We start from the raw sequence: 18,380 nt of genomic DNA, 5'->3' as shown, positions 1-18,380 counted from the left end.
CTTTAAACTGTAACTAGATTGTAGCACGACATAATTGCTTGGTTTCGCTTTAAGTCGCTAATTTAATTAATTAATGCTTGTTACTATTATCATTTAGTCAACTCTTTTATATATAGATGCATAAATGTAGTTCTTATTGCGATGATACCATTCATACTTCCCAGTGTGTGATAGTGGGGTAAATTATCATGGGAGCTCCATCAAATTAGTGCAATTAGAAATTGAATAGAGCATGTAACTAATTTTGTACTTGTACTTTCAGACCGTCGATATGTCACAGGAAACTGTGTTGGCTTTTATAAGCCATGTTGAGGGAGAGAGATGCTTGTGGGACCGGAGCCACCCGGAATATAAGAACCGGAACAGGCAACAAGATGCGTGGGAGTGTATTGGCCATCAGTTGCAAGTGCCTGTGCCCCTGTTGCGAGAAAAGTGGCGCTCGCTCCATGGATCCTACAGGCACTACAAAAGAATCCTTGACAACAGTTTGGTCACCGGTTCTGGTAAGTATCACAGACGGATCGTTATCGATATTGGTATTTTATCAAATTTCTTTTCATATTTTTAGGCTCAACCGATGTATGCAGACCAAGATGGTTTGCGTTCAGCGCGATGGCATTCCTCCACGCAGTCACGGATGGTGGTTCCAGGGTAGACACGGTATGTGTTTTTTTTAAAATTTATTATCTTCTGGCACAGTTAATGATGTTGTTATCATTTGTAGTTTGAGGCCAACACGTTATCCCCTGACGATACCACACCGGTAGCAATCTCCTCCGCCTGCGAGCAGGATGAATTAGTCAGCATACCTGTTCCCTCCGAAGTGCCCACACCGGTCACCCAAACCGATCACCAGCCATTAACACCATCATCTCCTCCACGCCAAAACGTGTCTGCTGCCCCCAAGCGTCGTTGGCATGAAGCCAATCTGCAGTACAATCAAGAAGTGTTGACGGCGCTTGGCAATGTCGCACAGGCTACGCTGGAGTTGAGATCGGCGGGATCGGAAAACCGTTTAGCTCCTCTCTACGCCAGCATGCGGGATTGGTCGCCAATACGCCAGGAAGCGATGCTGGGAAGAATTCAGAGCAAGCTTGCGGAGGAGAATGCCGCGAGATTCGTGGAGAAGAATGGATACGATCCACGAAATTAGAAATAAGTTAGTTTGTAAGTTAGTTATAAGTCTAAATTAAGTTAGCATTTAGTTGAACTATAAGTATTTTTTCTTTCTTTTTTCATGAAATTTGGAATTTTTTTTAATACCGGATTACAAATTGGATTAAATAAAGAACTGTGAACTACAACGTTACTTTTTATATTGTGCCATCAGCAAATGTTGCCAAATTGCCAAATGCAAACGAATTTGCATCAACTCGTTGGTTGTGCGATGTGTTATCCCGCGCAACTCAATAAGCTCGCTCGGTACATGCTCCGTTTCCCTTGCTGCTTGGCCTGACACGTTCCTTCGAATATAGTTAAGCAGGTACACGCATGTGAGTACAACTTTGCTGGCAGTTTGAAGGTTTAACTCTATCGGCGTTCTCAGCACTCGAAACCTCGCAGTCAAAATTCCAAACACCATTTCAACTGTTCGGCGTGCTTTCGAATAATGGCGTTCGTTAAAAATGCGTTCGACGGGTCCGCGGTCTGTTATTCCACCAAACGGGCGAATGCAATAGTTGGTGAATGCAAACGCTTTGTCTCCCAGTAACATATACGGGATTCTCATAAGGGAAGTAGAACCTCGTAGCATTTCTGCTTCTGGGATTTGTAATCTATTATTTTCTAGCAAGTTATGCAGACGCGATGTACGTAAAACCCCTCCGTGTCCGTGTATGAAAAATTGATTCCGACTCCGAAAAAAAACGAAAATTGACTCCGACGAGTCCGGTCGAGCCCGAATGGGTCCGATCGATGCCGGATGAGTTCAAATGAGTCCGATGGAGTCAGACTAACCATGTATCCATTGTAAATTGCTCAGGGCTTCATCCTAGAACCTACACCCCCCCCCCCCCCCCCCCCCCCCCCCGACTCCGGCAAAATTTATAATTTATCCATCACTACTAAGAATGTGATTCAGGCGTAGCTAACTCTGCAATACGAACTAGCTGTATGTTTCGTAAAATATATGGAAAAAGTTCATGGAGAGCCACTCGAAAACACGTCTTCTTTAGTGAGCTTAGTTCACAGATTATTTGTTTTTAAATTGCAGTAAGTTAGTTGTTCGTTTGTTGATTAAGTCAAAGAACAAAACATTACATTTATTTTCGTTCTCACATAATGTGAAGGAGCTTAAAGGCGAATAGTAAAATAGTATATAGTAAAATTAGCAAGGCTTACCAATAGCACAGTCAGAAAGCGAAATACCAAAATGAAAACTTTAGCAGCTAAGTGTGCAAGCGTGTTCGGAGAACGTGATAAAATCCTCAGGGGCAACACTGTAAACATGACTCCGATAACTTACCGTGGTGAAGTTCGTGCTACTTTTCACCGTGATCAAAGCGATCACTGTGATTCCGCCATCGCTAGTGAGTCACCGTGAATCCGCAATCGCAGACGACACGACGAGGAGTCATGTGCGCCATTGCAAAGACGCCAGTGAAAAATCGTGTCGGCCATCGCGCTTAAGACAACCTAACGCCACAAACTAAGCCATGTGGTAGCAGGATGGAATCATCAGCGGCAACAACACTAGCAGCGACGACAATAGTATAGAGAGAAACCCTAAACCGAGAGACATACAGGCTGGCTAGTAGGCCAGCGGCAGTGAAATCAACGGCAAAGCGATAGCAACAGCAAATAATAAGGTACGACCCGAAAATGTAAGGTAAGTGAGCATTATAAAATGTGTGCGTGTAAATCATTTAAAAAAAAGATAATCCTCATGTGCGACATTGAACATTAGTAAATTTTGCGTGTGCATTAAATACCAAGTGTGCGCAGGTGTCAGTGTGGTGAGATAAAGTAAGCGTAATATCCGAAAAATGGAAAATTAAGTGTTTGCGTCTATGCGTCTACACGCGAAATGTGCTTAGAAAAGAGAGGAATGTAGAGTACAGTTGAAGTTAGTGTTGGTGCATATATTACAAGTCAGCTATTAAAATAGTGTACCAGAAATAATTTTTAATTAGTCTTAATGTAACCCCCGGACTGATGAGTGATCCCGAACGAGCCGAAAGATATGTAAGTTAGGTAGCAATATGAAATGATCGATGTAAGTTAAGTTAGTATACGTAAGATTAGACTTAATAGAAATTATTAAAATATTCGTGAGATACAACGTATCTCTCGAAACTATTAAATGTATAGGTAGTAGTAAGTAAAACTGCCACGCGTCCCGTCTGGCTACAGTACTAGACGCGTAGGTCAGTCTCGTTTGTAAGCTTGAATAAAACACTATTATAATTTGTATATGCGTCGCGAGCTGTCGAACACCAGGATAATCACGCCAAAAAAAACCCTGTTATACTTTTTTTTATTCGCGTTCAATTTTATTCTCCTACTAACTTTTACAATATATTCCATCAACTGATTTCTAAATCAAATCGTCAATTTTTCATTTCAGCAAACATGAGCTCTAGCCAAAGCTCTGAACTAGCTCAAAGTGCAAACGGGGCAGTTGCAAGTACCTCGACTGCGAGCAACGAAGATATAGAGCGCGTGGTAACGGCGTATGAAAATGGAGCAACTCATGCTGCCATTAGCCAAATGCTGAATATAAATCATTGTATTGTCAAAAAATACCAAACAGCATTTCAGGTCGAAGTCAAGAAACGTGGTGGCAACAGGCAGAAAATATTGTCGCAGCAAGCCTTAAGCGATGTTCAAGGCTGGATCAACGACGACTGTACGGTGACGCTAAAATCACTCCAACAAAAATTGTTGGTGGAACACGGTGTGAGGGTTTCCACTATAACACACATATAATATAATTATATCAAATGCACATTCTGGATTGGTTGAATCCAAGCTGTGTTAGAATTACGCGCGAAGTCAGATCGAATGCGAGAAGAAGAAAAAGTTTGCAAAAAACATTTGGTAAGACAACAAGCTGTCGTATGACACAGCAGCACCTAAACCAGAGGGGTATAAAGTATCGCGGATACTTTACCCTGCGGGCAATATTCCATTCAAAACTGAGTTACGCGCGAGGCTGAAACAAGGCTGAAACCCTGCGAGCAATATCCCATACAAAACTGAGTTACCCGCGAGGGTGAAACAAGGCTGAAAGGCAGTCAACGTTTCAGCCTCTTTTGAGTGATTTGGGAGTCGCTCTCGCGGGTTCCACTTGCTTGTATTGCTATCTCTTTTTATGATATGCTTCTATATTCTTCCCTGTGACGTATAGTCAACCTCTTACCCTTCCCCGCGTTTTCGTTTATATACCCACACCTACGCCAACGTCGATTTCTTTCCACGAAATTAATAACAAAACATGTATATCGCCGTGTTCAATTTTGGCAACTGTATTTGTCAAAACATTACATTTATTCAGCGATATCGTGCGGATCGTGATCGTGGCAAAAGTGAACAAATTTTAAACTATTACGGTAATTACGAATGGCTCTTGAAAAAGATTAATGTCAGAATTTCAGAAGATATGGAAAACGATCAAGTTAGCCAAGATATCGGCGAAGCCGGAATTAGCACGGCGCTAATCAACAACCACCGGCAAACATATAAATTGACCAAAGCGGTTATTGGGCTGCAGAACCGCGTCGACGTCCTAACCGAAAATTTACGGCCAACTTGTTCTGGCCTGAACACTGGAACGGTCATGCGAACGGCATTCCACCCAGCACGGCCAACGTTTGTGTTGGAAAAGGTTGCCACCGAACACTAGAGTTAGACGCCCTGGAAGCCGACCTCGCAGATCCGAAAAACTTTCATGAGCTGCAGGTGTGGACGCGCGATATTGTGGCATCCTCTAGTGCAAAACAAATTATGCACGACACTTTGTATCTGCTATTTTGTGCAGAATTCCTCACAACGCGCAGCTGGTCGGGACTGGGGAGACCGCTGAAAAAATCCGGTTTAACAAAAATAAAAATATAATAATTTTTTTTTATATTGCTGGGTGCGCAGATGGGACAGCCCCAAATAAATTAATAGTTGAACTATTTTTTAAAACGAAATAAAAAAATGCCAACAGTCGCCTCAAGGCCGAAGGTGTTGTCAAAAGCGTGTGCCGGAACCGGCCAAAAAAATAATTAGATAAATTAATTTCTTATTTTTAACATTAGTTATAGTTATTTTTATTATTTAGTTCATAGTTTCATGAATGTTTTACTGTATATGTCACTTAGTGACGGCGCGATCGAGGAAGGACCTACGAAAGGAGCCGCGAAGTGGAGCTACCGTCCGGTAGAGAACGCCGGTGTAGATGTCACCGAGTGGGATCCGAACGGTGACGTGGGATCGAGAGGACGATCCGTGACCGAATGGAGAGGGTCTTTTTGATCCCGACCGGCCAACCAAGCGGACAAATTTTAAGCGTACAAAATAAAAATTGTTAAAGTTGAAAAAGCCGGTGTTTTTTCTGTTCGGTCGGGCGTTGCGTCTGCAACAGTATATGTTAGTTAGCTTCATGATTTTTTTATTGTATATGTTAGTTAGTTTGATAATTTTAGTGATAATATAGCAGCGTAACAAATTTCTTCATTACATGAAAACAATCATTATCATAAAAATTATATGCCTACTTTAAACAAGTTGCTTTGGTCAATATATCAAAAGTCCTTGATCTATAAATCGAAATAAATCATACAATTCGATGCAAAATATCGTTCATGTGATGCAGACAAAATATAGTAAACATTGCAACCACAGATGACTGTAAACCGTTTGCAAGAAAGATCAGGAAATAATACATTTTTCAATAGAAACCAAACAATCGTAGTAGGCGTACAGTGGTTCCCAACCGAGTCTTCCTTTTCATATGCCGGTGCCTGTTTGTCTTGTGTTGAACAGATGTTTAAAATTTTTCATCTTTAAATTGTAAACGATTGATGCTTCATATCGAAACAGGTACCAAATACCAACTAGCCAAATCAACTTTCATGCTTTCTCGCTCTTGCTAAACAACAATCAAACCAGGTAAAGTGAGGCGCGAAAACAGACAAGGGTCGAGTCAACCTGACAATCGTAGTGACCATAGATTTTTTCCCCCGGTGCTTTGCTGACACTAAACTTGGCCAGCCCAAAATCATTCGTAGCGTACGAGTCACAAGTGCCAGTCGTGTCTGCAAAGCCCAGCGTGCTTAGTCACAGAAAAGCGTACTTGTAATTTGTAACGCCACAAAAAACAAAGGTAAGAAATCATTTAAATTCTAAGGATTCATATTTCCGACCGTTTTTTTTTTCAAACCATTCTTCATATATGATTTCGCTAGCAAACCGGCAGTGCACGATGGTTGAAAAGAAGAAAAAAAAATGGAATTGATGTCTTGACACAAACTCTCGCGCAAAATACTCAATAATGGCAAAATGTTCTGCAACAGCCAGAACAGTAAGAATGCAAAAACGTAGAAGCGAAAAATATTAGTTGCGATTACTGCAAGCGCAAATTCGTATACTCAACCGGGCTGGACCGGCACAAGAAAAAATTCCACCCTGAAGAACAAAATTCCGTTCCAGATCTGCCGAAGGAGGAAGGGTCCGCTGTGGAGTATCCGCAGCTAAAAACGTTTCCGTGGAAATAGACGTAGAGAAATAAAACCAATTTACAGTACAACCAGGAAGTGATGGCGGCGCTTGGCAATGTCGCACAGGCTACGCTGGAGTTGAGATCGGCGGGATCGGAAAACCGTTTAGCTCCTCTCTACGCCAGCATGCGGGATTGGTCGCCGATACGGCAGGAAGCGATGCTGGTGAGAATACAGAGCATGCTTGCGGAGGAGAATGCCGCGAGATTCGTGGAAAAAAAGGGTACGATCCACGAAATTAATAATAAGTTAGTTTGTAAGTTAATTATAAGTTTAGATTAAGTTAGCATTTAGTTTAACTATAAGTATTTTTCTTTCTTTTTTTTCATGAATTTTGCATTTTTTTCATGAATTTTGCAATACCGAATTACAAGTAGGATTAAATAAAGAACTGTGAACTACAACGTTGCGTTTTATATTGTGCCATCAGCAAATTTATTTGCCAAATGCAAACGAATTTGCATGAACTCGTTGGTTGTGCGATGTGTTATCCCGCGCAACTCAATAAGCTCGCTCGGTACATGCTCCGTTTCCCTTGCTGCTTGGCCTGACACGTTCCTTCGAATATAGTTAAGCAGGTACACGCATGTGAGTACAACTTTGCTGGCAGTTTGAAGGTTTAACTCTATCGGCGTTCTCAGCACTCGAAACCTCGCAGTCAAAATTCCAAACACCATTTCAACTGTTCGGCGTGCTTTCGAATAATGGCGTGCGTTAAAAATGCGTTCGACGGGTCCGCGGTCTGTTATTCCACCAAACGGGCGAATGCAATAGTTGGTGAATGCAAACGCTTTGTCTCCCAGTAACATATACGGGATTCTCATAAGGGAAGTAGAACCTCGTAGCATTTCTGCTTCTGGGATTTGTAATCTATTATTTTCTAGCAAGTTATGCAGACGCGATGTACGTAAAACCCCTCCGTGTCCGTGTATGAAAAATTGATTCCGACTCCGAAAAAAAACGAAAATTGACTCCGACGAGTCCGGTCGAGCCCGAATGGGTCCGATCGATGCCGGATGAGTTCAAATGAGTCCGATGGAGTCAGACTAACCATGTATCCATTGTAAATTGCTCAGGGCTTCATCCTAGAACCTACACCCCCCCCCCCCCCCCCCCCCCCCCCCCCCCCCCCCGACTCCGGCAAAATTTATAATTTATCCATCACTACTAAGAATGTGATTCAGGCGTAGCTAACTCTGCAATACGAACTAGCTGTATGTTTCGTAAAATATATGGAAAAAGTTCATGGAGAGCCACTCGAAAACACGTCTTCTTTAGTGAGCTTAGTTCACAGATTATTTGTTTTTAAATTGCAGTAAGTTAGTTGTTCGTTTCTTGATTAAGTCAAAGAACAAAACATTACATTTATTTTCGTTCTCACATAATGTGAAGGAGCTTAAAGGCGAATAGTAAAATAGTATATAGTAAAATTAGCAAGGCTTACCAATAGCACAGTCAGAAAGCGAAATACCAAAATGAAAACTTTAGCAGCTAAGTGTGCAAGCGTGTTCGGAGAACGTGATAAAATCCTCAGGGGCAACACTGTAAACATGACTCCGATAACTTACCGTGGTGAAGTTCGTGCTACTTTTCACCGTGATCAAAGCGATCACTGTGATTCCGCCATCGCTAGTGAGTCACCGTGAATCCGCAATCGCAGACGACACGACGAGGAGTCATGTGCGCCATTGCAAAGACGCCAGTGAAAAATCGTGTCGGCCATCGCGCTTAAGACAACCTAACGCCACAAACTAAGCCATGTGGTAGCAGGATGGAATCATCAGCGGCAACAACACTAGCAGCGACGACAATAGTATAGAGAGAAACCCTAAACCGAGAGACATACAGGCTGGCTAGTAGGCCAGCGGCAGTGAAATCAACGGCAAAGCGATAGCAACAGCAAATAATAAGGTACGACCCGAAAATGTAAGGTAAGTGAGCATTATAAAATGTGTGCGTGTAAATCATTTAAAAAAAAGATAATCCTCATGTGCGACATTGAACATTAGTAAATTTTGCGTGTGCATTAAATACCAAGTGTGCGCAGGTGTCAGTGTGGTGAGATAAAGTAAGCGTAATATCCGAAAAATGGAAAATTAAGTGTTTGCGTCTATGCGTCTACACGCGAAATGTGCTTAGAAAAGAGAGGAATGTAGAGTACAGTTGAAGTTAGTGTTGGTGCATATATTACAAGTCAGCTATTAAAATAGTGTACCAGAAATAATTTTTAATTAGTCTTAATGTAACCCCCGGACTGATGAGTGATCCCGAACGAGCCGAAAGATATGTAAGTTAGGTAGCAATATGAAATGATCGATGTAAGTTAAGTTAGTATACGTAAGATTAGACTTAATAGAAATTATTAAAATATTCGTGAGATACAACGTATCTCTCGAAACTATTAAATGTATAGGTAGTAGTAAGTAAAACTGCCACGCGTCCCGTCTGGCTACAGTACTAGACGCGTAGGTCAGTCTCGTTTGTAAGCTTGAATAAAACACTATTATAATTTGTATATGCGTCGCGAGCTGTCGAACACCAGGATAATCACGCCAAAAAAAACCCTGTTATACTTTTTTTTATTCGCGTTCAATTTTATTCTCCTACTAACTTTTACAATATATTCCATCAACTGATTTCTAAATCAAATCGTCAATTTTTCATTTCAGCAAACATGAGCTCTAGCCAAAGCTCTGAACTAGCTCAAAGTGCAAACGGGGCAGTTGCAAGTACCTCGACTGCGAGCAACGAAGATATAGAGCGCGTGGTAACGGCGTATGAAAATGGAGCAACTCATGCTGCCATTAGCCAAATGCTGAATATAAATCATTGTATTGTCAAAAAATACCAAACAGCATTTCAGGTCGAAGTCAAGAAACGTGGTGGCAACAGGCAGAAAATATTGTCGCAGCAAGCCTTAAGCGATGTTCAAGGCTGGATCAACGACGACTGTACGGTGACGCTAAAATCACTCCAACAAAAATTGTTGGTGGAACACGGTGTGAGGGTTTCCACTATAACACACATATAATATAATTATATCAAATGCACATTCTGGATTGGTTGAATCCAAGCTGTGTTAGAATTACGCGCGAAGTCAGATCGAATGCGAGAAGAAGAAAAAGTTTGCAAAAAACATTTGGTAAGACAACAAGCTGTCGTATGACACAGCAGCACCTAAACCAGAGGGGTATAAAGTATCGCGGATACTTTACCCTGCGGGCAATATTCCATTCAAAACTGAGTTACGCGCGAGGCTGAAACAAGGCTGAAACCCTGCGAGCAATATCCCATACAAAACTGAGTTACCCGCGAGGGTGAAACAAGGCTGAAAGGCAGTCAACGTTTCAGCCTCTTTTGAGTGATTTGGGAGTCGCTCTCGCGGGTTCCACTTGCTTGTATTGCTATCTCTTTTTATGATATGCTTCTATATTCTTCCCTGTGACGTATAGTCAACCTCTTACCCTTCCCCGCGTTTTCGTTTATATACCCACACCTACGCCAACGTCGATTTCTTTCCACGAAATTAATAACAAAACATGTATATCGCCGTGTTCAATTTTGGCAACTGTATTTGTCAAAACATTACATTTATTCAGCGATATCGTGCGGATCGTGATCGTGGCAAAAGTGAACAAATTTTAAACTATTACGGTAATTACGAATGGCTCTTGAAAAAGATTAATGTCAGAATTTCAGAAGATATGGAAAACGATCAAGTTAGCCAAGATATCGGCGAAGCCGGAATTAGCACGGCGCTAATCAACAACCACCGGCAAACATATAAATTGACCAAAGCGGTTATTGGGCTGCAGAACCGCGTCGACGTCCTAACCGAAAATTTACGGCCAACTTGTTCTGGCCTGAACACTGGAACGGTCATGCGAACGGCATTCCACCCAGCACGGCCAACGTTTGTGTTGGAAAAGGTTGCCACCGAACACTAGAGTTAGACGCCCTGGAAGCCGACCTCGCAGATCCGAAAAACTTTCATGAGCTGCAGGTGTGGACGCGCGATATTGTGGCATCCTCTAGTGCAAAACAAATTATGCACGACACTTTGTATCTGCTATTTTGTGCAGAATTCCTCACAACGCGCAGCTGGTCGGGACTGGGGAGACCGCTGAAAAAATCCGGTTTAACAAAAATAAAAATATAATAATTTTTTTTTATATTGCTGGGTGCGCAGATGGGACAGCCCCAAATAAATTAATAGTTGAACTATTTTTTAAAACGAAATAAAAAAATGCCAACAGTCGCCTCAAGGCCGAAGGTGTTGTCAAAAGCGTGTGCCGGAACCGGCCAAAAAAATAATTAGATAAATTAATTTCTTATTTTTAACATTAGTTATAGTTATTTTTATTATTTAGTTCATAGTTTCATGAATGTTTTACTGTATATGTCACTTAGTGACGGCGCGATCGAGGAAGGACCTACGAAAGGAGCCGCGAAGTGGAGCTACCGTCCGGTAGAGAACGCCGGTGTAGATGTCACCGAGTGGGATCCGAACGGTGACGTGGGATCGAGAGGACGATCCGTGACCGAATGGAGAGGGTCTTTTTGATCCCGACCGGCCAACCAAGCGGACAAATTTTAAGCGTACAAAATAAAAATTGTTAAAGTTGAAAAAGCCGGTGTTTTTTCTGTTCGGTCGGGCGTTGCGTCTGCAACAGTATATGTTAGTTAGCTTCATGATTTTTTTATTGTATATGTTAGTTAGTTTGATAATTTTAGTGATAATATAGCAGCGTAACAAATTTCTTCATTACATGAAAACAATCATTATCATAAAAATTATATGCCTACTTTAAACAAGTTGCTTTGGTCAATATATCAAAAGTCCTTGATCTATAAATCGAAATAAATCATACAATTCGATGCAAAATATCGTTCATGTGATGCAGACAAAATATAGTAAACATTGCAACCACAGATGACTGTAAACCGTTTGCAAGAAAGATCAGGAAATAATACATTTTTCAATAGAAACCAAACAATCGTAGTAGGCGTACAGTGGTTCCCAACCGAGTCTTCCTTTTCATATGCCGGTGCCTGTTTGTCTTGTGTTGAACAGATGTTTAAAATTTTTCATCTTTAAATTGTAAACGATTGATGCTTCATATCGAAACAGGTACCAAATACCAACTAGCCAAATCAACTTTCATGCTTTCTCGCTCTTGCTAAACAACAATCAAACCAGGTAAAGTGAGGCGCGAAAACAGACAAGGGTCGAGTCAACCTGACAATCGTAGTGACCATAGATTTTTTCCCCCGGTGCTTTGCTGACACTAAACTTGGCCAGCCCAAAATCATTCGTAGCGTACGAGTCACAAGTGCCAGTCGTGTCTGCAAAGCCCAGCGTGCTTAGTCACAGAAAAGCGTACTTGTAATTTGTAACGCCACAAAAAACAAAGGTAAGAAATCATTTAAATTCTAAGGATTCATATTTCCGACCGTTTTTTTTTTCAAACCATTCTTTATATATGATTTCGCTAGCAAACCGGCAGTGCACGATGGTTGAAAAGAAGAAAAAAAAATGGAATTGATGTCTTGACACAAACTCTCGCGCAAAATACTCAATAATGGCAAAATGTTCTGCAACAGCCAGAACAGTAAGAATGCAAAAACGTAGAAGCGAAAAATATTAGTTGCGATTACTGCAAGCGCAAATTCGTATACTCAACCGGGCTGGACCGGCACAAGAAAAAATTCCACCCTGAAGAACAAAATTCCGTTCCAGATCTGCCGAAGGAGGAAGGGTCCGCTGTGGAGTATCCGCAGCTAAAAACGTTTCCGTGGAAATAGACGTAGAGAAATAAAACCAATTTACAGTACAACCAGGAAGTGATGGCGGCGCTTGGCAATGTCGCACAGGCTACGCTGGAGTTGAGATCGGCGGGATCGGAAAACCGTTTAGCTCCTCTCTACGCCAGCATGCGGGATTGGTCGCCGATACGGCAGGAAGCGATGCTGGTGAGAATACAGAGCATGCTTGCGGAGGAGAATGCCGCGAGATTCGTGGAAAAAAAGGGTACGATCCACGAAATTAATAATAAGTTAGTTTGTAAGTTAATTATAAGTTTAGATTAAGTTAGCATTTAGTTTAACTATAAGTATTTTTCTTTCTTTTTTTTCATGAATTTTGCATTTTTTTCATGAATTTTGCAATACCGAATTACAAGTAGGATTAAATAAAGAACTGTGAACTACAACGTTGCGTTTTATATTGTGCCATCAGCAAATTTATTTGCCAAATGCAAACGAATTTGCATGAACTCGTTGGTTGTGCGATGTGTTATCCCGCGCAACTCAGTAAGCTCGCTCGGTACATGCTCCGTTTCCCTTGCTGCTTGGCCTGACACGTTCCTTCGAATATAGTTATGTAGGTACACGCATGTGAGTACAACTTTGCTGGCAGTTTGTGGGTTTAACTCCATCGGCTTTCTCAGCACTCGAAACCTCGCAGTCAAAATTCCAAACGCCATTTCAACTGTTCGGCGTGCTTTCGAATGGCGTTCGTTAAAAATGCGTTCGATGGATCCGCGGTCTGTTATTCCACCAAACGGACGAATGCAATTGTTGGTGAATGCAAACGCTTTGTCTCCCAGTAACATATACGGGATTCTCATAAGGGAAGTAGAACCTCGTAGCATTTCTGCTTCTGGGATTTGTAATCTATTATTTTCTAGCAAGTTATGAAGACGCGAGGTACGTAAAACCCCTCCGTCCGATATTCGTCCCTTGCATCCGACGTCAACAAACATGAAATTGCAGTTCGCATCAACAATTCCCAAAAGCACAATACTGAAAAAGTGTTGGTAATTGAAATATTCCGAATCACTTTTCGCAGGCGCTTTTATTGGAACATGCTTTCCGTCGATGGCACCGGTAGCATGAGGGAACTGCCATTTCTCGTAAAAATCATCTGCCACTTTCAGCCATTCCTCACGCGTCGATGGAAGCTGTAATATAAATAAACATCGTTGTAATACAAATACTACATTGCATGTGAAACTAAGTTCAAATACCTTAACATATTTGCGCAGAAACATTATTATGCTGTCGCAAACTTCCGGGACGAACAATGAGATGGATTGTGAAGAAACCTACAATATTAATATTTATATAATAATAATAATAAAGGCAATATTTTTTAAATTTTACTAATTATAATAATATAACAATAGTTACTTACCCGATAAGCATATTCCAAGCTTTGATAGCTATCGCCAGAAGCCAGAAAACGTAGCGATATGATTAATCTATCCTTCGGCGTGATAGCATCACGCATGTACGTATCTTGCTTCCGGATTCGGGGTGTTACTAGCTGCAACAAATACGCAAAATCTTCTCTGCACATCCGCATAAAATTAATGACGGTTTTGTCCAGCTCTTCGTCCAAAATGGAACGTATTAGCTGGCTTGCATTTTGGTTTCGTTCCAGCAACATCGGCCTAGCCCAAATGCGCGTCCGTGGCCTTCGCAGCTGGAGGATATGAAGCCGAGCGACACTGGCCCATGCTTCTGTCCAATTTATTAGCGCTCGTCGGTATCGCTCATCCATGTCAATTTTTTCACTATATTGCAGCTCTTAAATAAATTGTAACTATCAAAAGGTGCAATAATTTGTAAATTAAATTTCTACTCACTTCAGCGTATTTTTATTTACGTGTTTTGTTTATAATTGTAAACGAATGACAGCACAATGACAGCGTACAGTGGGCCAATCGCTAATCCGGACACCTGCGATTTGAGCATTTGTCCAGCTTTGAGAACTAATATTGCACATGCGGAATCAAAAAAGTTTTTTTTTCTTATGAATTCTGCTTTGCACACCTTATTTCAAAGCTCGTGTAAAAAAAACGGGTAAAAAAGTCGTCACTAAGCGGCACAATAAACAATAGAGTAAAAACGGCCAGAATTTTGTCAGCCAAACGGAAAGCCGGACAGTCGGATTTCTTAGTAATTTCTTCTACTAAAGTGTTGCAGAAACTAGCTTCGACACTTAATACAGTGCTATTACTGGTTCAGTCGATTCGTGGCCCTCGTAACAAGCATTCCAACGTATTGAAACAAATAATTATTCCATTTTTATCCTAATTATGCCTCACACTACTTTGATACAAAGAAACATTATCATTACCCATCATCAAGATGGAAAAAGCGTTCGGGAAATAAGTAGTTTGACTAATATTAGTAAGTCGACGGTTCAAGACATAATTAAAAAGTATAAAACTACTAAAAGTGTCGAGAAAACTGTAAAAAATTGCACTTCCATGTATAAAATCCAAGCAAGGGAAGGCAGATTCATTCGTAGAACTATTCAAAAGAACCCTTTCACTACTGCAGTGGATATTAAAAAAATGTTACAAGCCGTCCATAACATCAATGTAAGTGCTCAAACCGTTCGGAATTATTTACATCGCAATGAACTTCATGCAAGAACCCCGCGAAAGAAACCTTTGATATCGGAGAAAAATCGAAAAATACGACTGGAATTTGCTAAAGCTTATGTAGACAAAGATATTGAATTTTGGAACAAGGTAAATTAATTTACTTCTGAAAATTAAGTTGAAATTAATTTATGATGATCATTTCTGCAGGTTCTCTTCACAGATGAAACAAAAATTAACATGTTTGGATCAGATGGACGGCGATATATATGGCGTAAAGATAACGAGGCGTTTAAGGGGAAATGTTTAATCAAAACTGTTAAGTTTGGTGGAGGCTCCTTGATGCTATGGGGGTGCATGTCGGCTCAAGGGGTTGGAAAACTGCATTTCATCAAGGGTATAATGGATAAATTTTATTATATAGACATGTTAAAGCAAACAGTTAAAGAAAGTGTTGAGAAAATGGGAATATCTGAAGACTTTATGTTTTACCAGGATAATGATCCAAAGCACAAATCATGGGTAGCGCGTATGTGGTTGCTTTACAATTGCCCAAAAGTGTTGGAAACTCCACCTCAATCACCTGATCTTAATGTAATCGAACATTTGTGGGCCCATTTGAAGAAAAAAGTAGCAGTGCACCGTGTAACAAACAAAGCACAATTAGAAGAGGCGGTTAGAAAGGAATGGGAAGAAATTGGGCCAGAAATATGCAGAAAATTAGTAGAAAGTATGCCCAGGCGATTGAAAGCCGTTATTGAAGCTAATGGGAATAGCACAAAATATTAAATTGCTTAAATAAATAATAAAACCAAACAAAAGTTGCACAAAATCCAACTGTCCGGCTTTCCGTTTGGCTAACAAAATTCTGGCCTTTTTTACTCTATTGTTTATTGTGCCACCTAGTGACGACTTTTTTACCCGTTTTTTTTTACACGAGCTTTGAAATAAGGTGTGCAAAGATGAATTCATAAGAAAAAATTTTTTTTTTTGTTCCGCATGTGCAATATTAGTTCTCAAAGCTGGACAAATGCTCAAATCGAAGGTGTCCGGATTAGCGATTGGCCCACTGTATATTGAGCTATTTCATGTAGACGATGAAAATGAGATGTGTTTTTTATATATGGACTTTACATCGCATTTCATCGAAAACCAGCGAGAAATGCCTCCGAGAAATGTCCCTCTACGTCTATTTCCACGGTTAGATGAGGTGCTAACAGTGCCCAAAAGACGAATACACGTGAAAACCGGACCAAAATCGGACGCCTGAGTGCTGAAAAAAGCCATTCAGAAGTGGGCAAAAGGGTGCTCCAGCCGTGTTTTGGTTTTTGTTTCGTTAATAATTTGGTGAATTTCGATCTGATCTGGCCGGAAAGTGTTGCAAATTAAGCGGGACTAGTGCTTTAACCGAAATAACATTGAAAACCGGGCGCAAATCGGTTTGAAAATAGTGAAAAAAGTGCAAAACCGGAGGTGGCAAAAGTGCGCAACATCTTGAACACCACCCCCCACAGTGACTTTCCGTTTTTTCACAAAAACGTTAATAACTTTGCCAATTCTCAACCGATTTGAATAATTCTTGCACCAGTGGTCTTGTTTTGACAAAATCTACCCGATTCAAGTGTTAAAATATCAAAATGCGAGAAAAAATATGCATGACATTTCGGGTGACAGCTCAGTGACAGGGGACTGCCTAACCGGCATTTTTTCGACGGCCCAGGTGACAAAATTTTGAATTTTTCAAAATTTGCACGGAAAATTCGGGAAAATTCGGGGATATTTTCCCAAGAATTTTGGTACCTTCCGCGCCCCGATCCGACCACGCGTTAGCCCAGAGTAGTGTAAAAATCAGCAGCAAAGTGGTATAAACTGGAGGAAAATTTTTGACTTTCACAAAAATTGCACGGAAAATTCGGGAAAGTGTTGGGAAAATTCAAGAATAATTTCCCAAGAATTCTGGTACCCTCCGCGCCCCGATCCGACCACGCGTTCGCCCAGAGTAGAGTAAAAACCAGCAGCAAACTGGTATAAACTGGTATAAAAGTTCGGAAAATTCGAATTCGCCATTAGTCGTCCCAGCCATGTCGTCGGGGCTGGGAGACGACGCCCACCTCCCGGCGACACGCGTTTTGCGCCCTCGGACGAGAGCGTCGTCCGTCGTAGCATCCCAGGAGGAACGGATGACACGTAAGACGACAGAAACGTCCGGTGAATGTTCGCAGGGGGAGGAGAACATGTGTATCTCCAGCGACGATGAGGAGTGTATGGACGACTTGAACACGACGGTCGTCCCCAGGGTGCTCGTGGAGAAGCTTCAGCCGCCCAGGGACGAGCAGGAGCCTGCCACGTCGGACACAGTAGCGGCACTGTTGCGGCAACTGAAGAGCCGCGACGAGCAGGTGGCAGGCATGCAGGCGAACCTCGACCGTCTGACTTCACAAATTGCGCAGCTCATAGGGGAGCTATCCAGCACGCGCAAGGAGCTGGAGCTGTACCGACAGGGTACGCAGACGGTCGTGTCGATGCAGTCGGTGGAAGGCAGTAGTGCTCGTGGCTACTACGCTGCCATCACCGACGAGCAGCGCACGTATGCCGAAGTGGTGGGCAGCAGCTCGGGGGTACGCCAGCAGCGCAAGCGTGGCAAGCGCGGAGGAAACCCGCGGCCATCGCAGCAGCAGCAGCAGCAGCAACCACGACAGCAGCAGCAGCCACGTCAGCAGCAGCTCCGGCAGAAATGGCCTGCATTGCAGCGGCAGCAGCAGCCGCGACAGCAGCAGCAGCGGCAACAGCAGCAACACCGTGAGAAGCAGCAGCAACAGCAGCAGCAGCAGCGGCAGCCACAGCAGCAACCGCAGCAGCAGCAGCACCGGCAGCCGCAGAAGCAGCAGCAGCGACAGCCACAGCAGCAGCAACGTGGTCCGGTGCGACGCAGAGTGCGCCCAGATACAATTGAAGTCGCACCAGCTGAAGGTGTATCCTGGACGCAGGTATACCTGAAGCTGCGAACGGCTCCAGAGCTGGAGGAGGTCCGCACGGACATCGGGATGGGTCGACGCACGGCACAGGGCCGTCTACGCGTCCCCATTAAGCGGACCGCCGACAGCGAAGCGCTCGCTGCTAAGATACAACGAGTCCTTGGCGAGACGGGAGAGGCGCGAGTGCTCACCGAGATGGGAGAAGTCCTTATCACCCATGTCGACTCGCTGACCACAGTCGACGACGTGAAGGAAGCGATCCAGGCTAAACTCGGAGTGGCACCGGGCATCACTTTCGCCGACGTGTG

General features: G+C 42.4%; 1 protein-coding gene across 4 annotated transcripts; it reads right to left on the bottom strand.

Moving 5' to 3' along the window:
• Nucleotides 1–368: 368 nt before the first annotated feature.
• On the bottom strand, nucleotides 369–15,980 carry LOC125769131 (putative nuclease HARBI1). 4 transcript variants are annotated; one of them, XM_049437637.1, is made up of 4 exons: nucleotides 13,900–15,980; nucleotides 13,733–13,810; nucleotides 13,164–13,666; nucleotides 369–1,556 (listed from the first exon to the last, which is right to left on the bottom strand). In XM_049437637.1, exons 1-4 carry the CDS (start codon nucleotides 14,266–14,268, stop codon nucleotides 1,307–1,309), a joined length of 1,200 nt encoding a protein of 399 aa, XP_049293594.1. In that variant the 5' UTR covers nucleotides 14,269–15,980; the 3' UTR covers nucleotides 369–1,306. The 4 variants fall into 4 exon arrangements, with proteins under 4 accessions (XP_049293594.1, XP_049293564.1, XP_049293583.1 ...); XM_049437607.1 differs by having other exon boundaries at nucleotides 13,164–13,810; XM_049437626.1 differs by lacking the exon at nucleotides 369–1,556 and adding an exon at nucleotides 2,028–7,355 and having other exon boundaries at nucleotides 13,164–13,810.
• Nucleotides 15,981–18,380: the final 2,400 nt, after the last annotated feature.

Source organism: Anopheles funestus, chromosome X (genome assembly GCF_943734845.2).
Source record: "Anopheles funestus chromosome X, idAnoFuneDA-416_04, whole genome shotgun sequence".
In the NCBI taxonomy this organism is placed as follows: Eukaryota; Metazoa; Arthropoda; class Insecta; order Diptera; family Culicidae; genus Anopheles; species Anopheles funestus.
The sequence above is the reverse complement of the archived record's forward strand: the minus strand, read 5'-3'. Positions and strand labels throughout refer to the sequence as shown.

Bases quoted from the DNA above. Each gene is read 5' to 3' on its own strand.
- LOC125769131 (XM_049437607.1), bottom strand. From the start codon at position 14,268: ATGGATGAGCGATACCGACGAGCGCTAATAAATTGGACAGAAGCATGG. The intron at 13,811-13,899 runs GTAAGTAACTAT...TTAATATTGTAG, and splicing joins GCTTGGAATATGCTTATCGG to GTTTCTTCACAATCCATCTC. The intron at 1,557-13,163 runs GTTTCGAGTGCT...TTTGACTGCGAG, and splicing joins TTTGGAATTTTGACTGCGAG to GTTTCGAGTGCTGAGAACGC.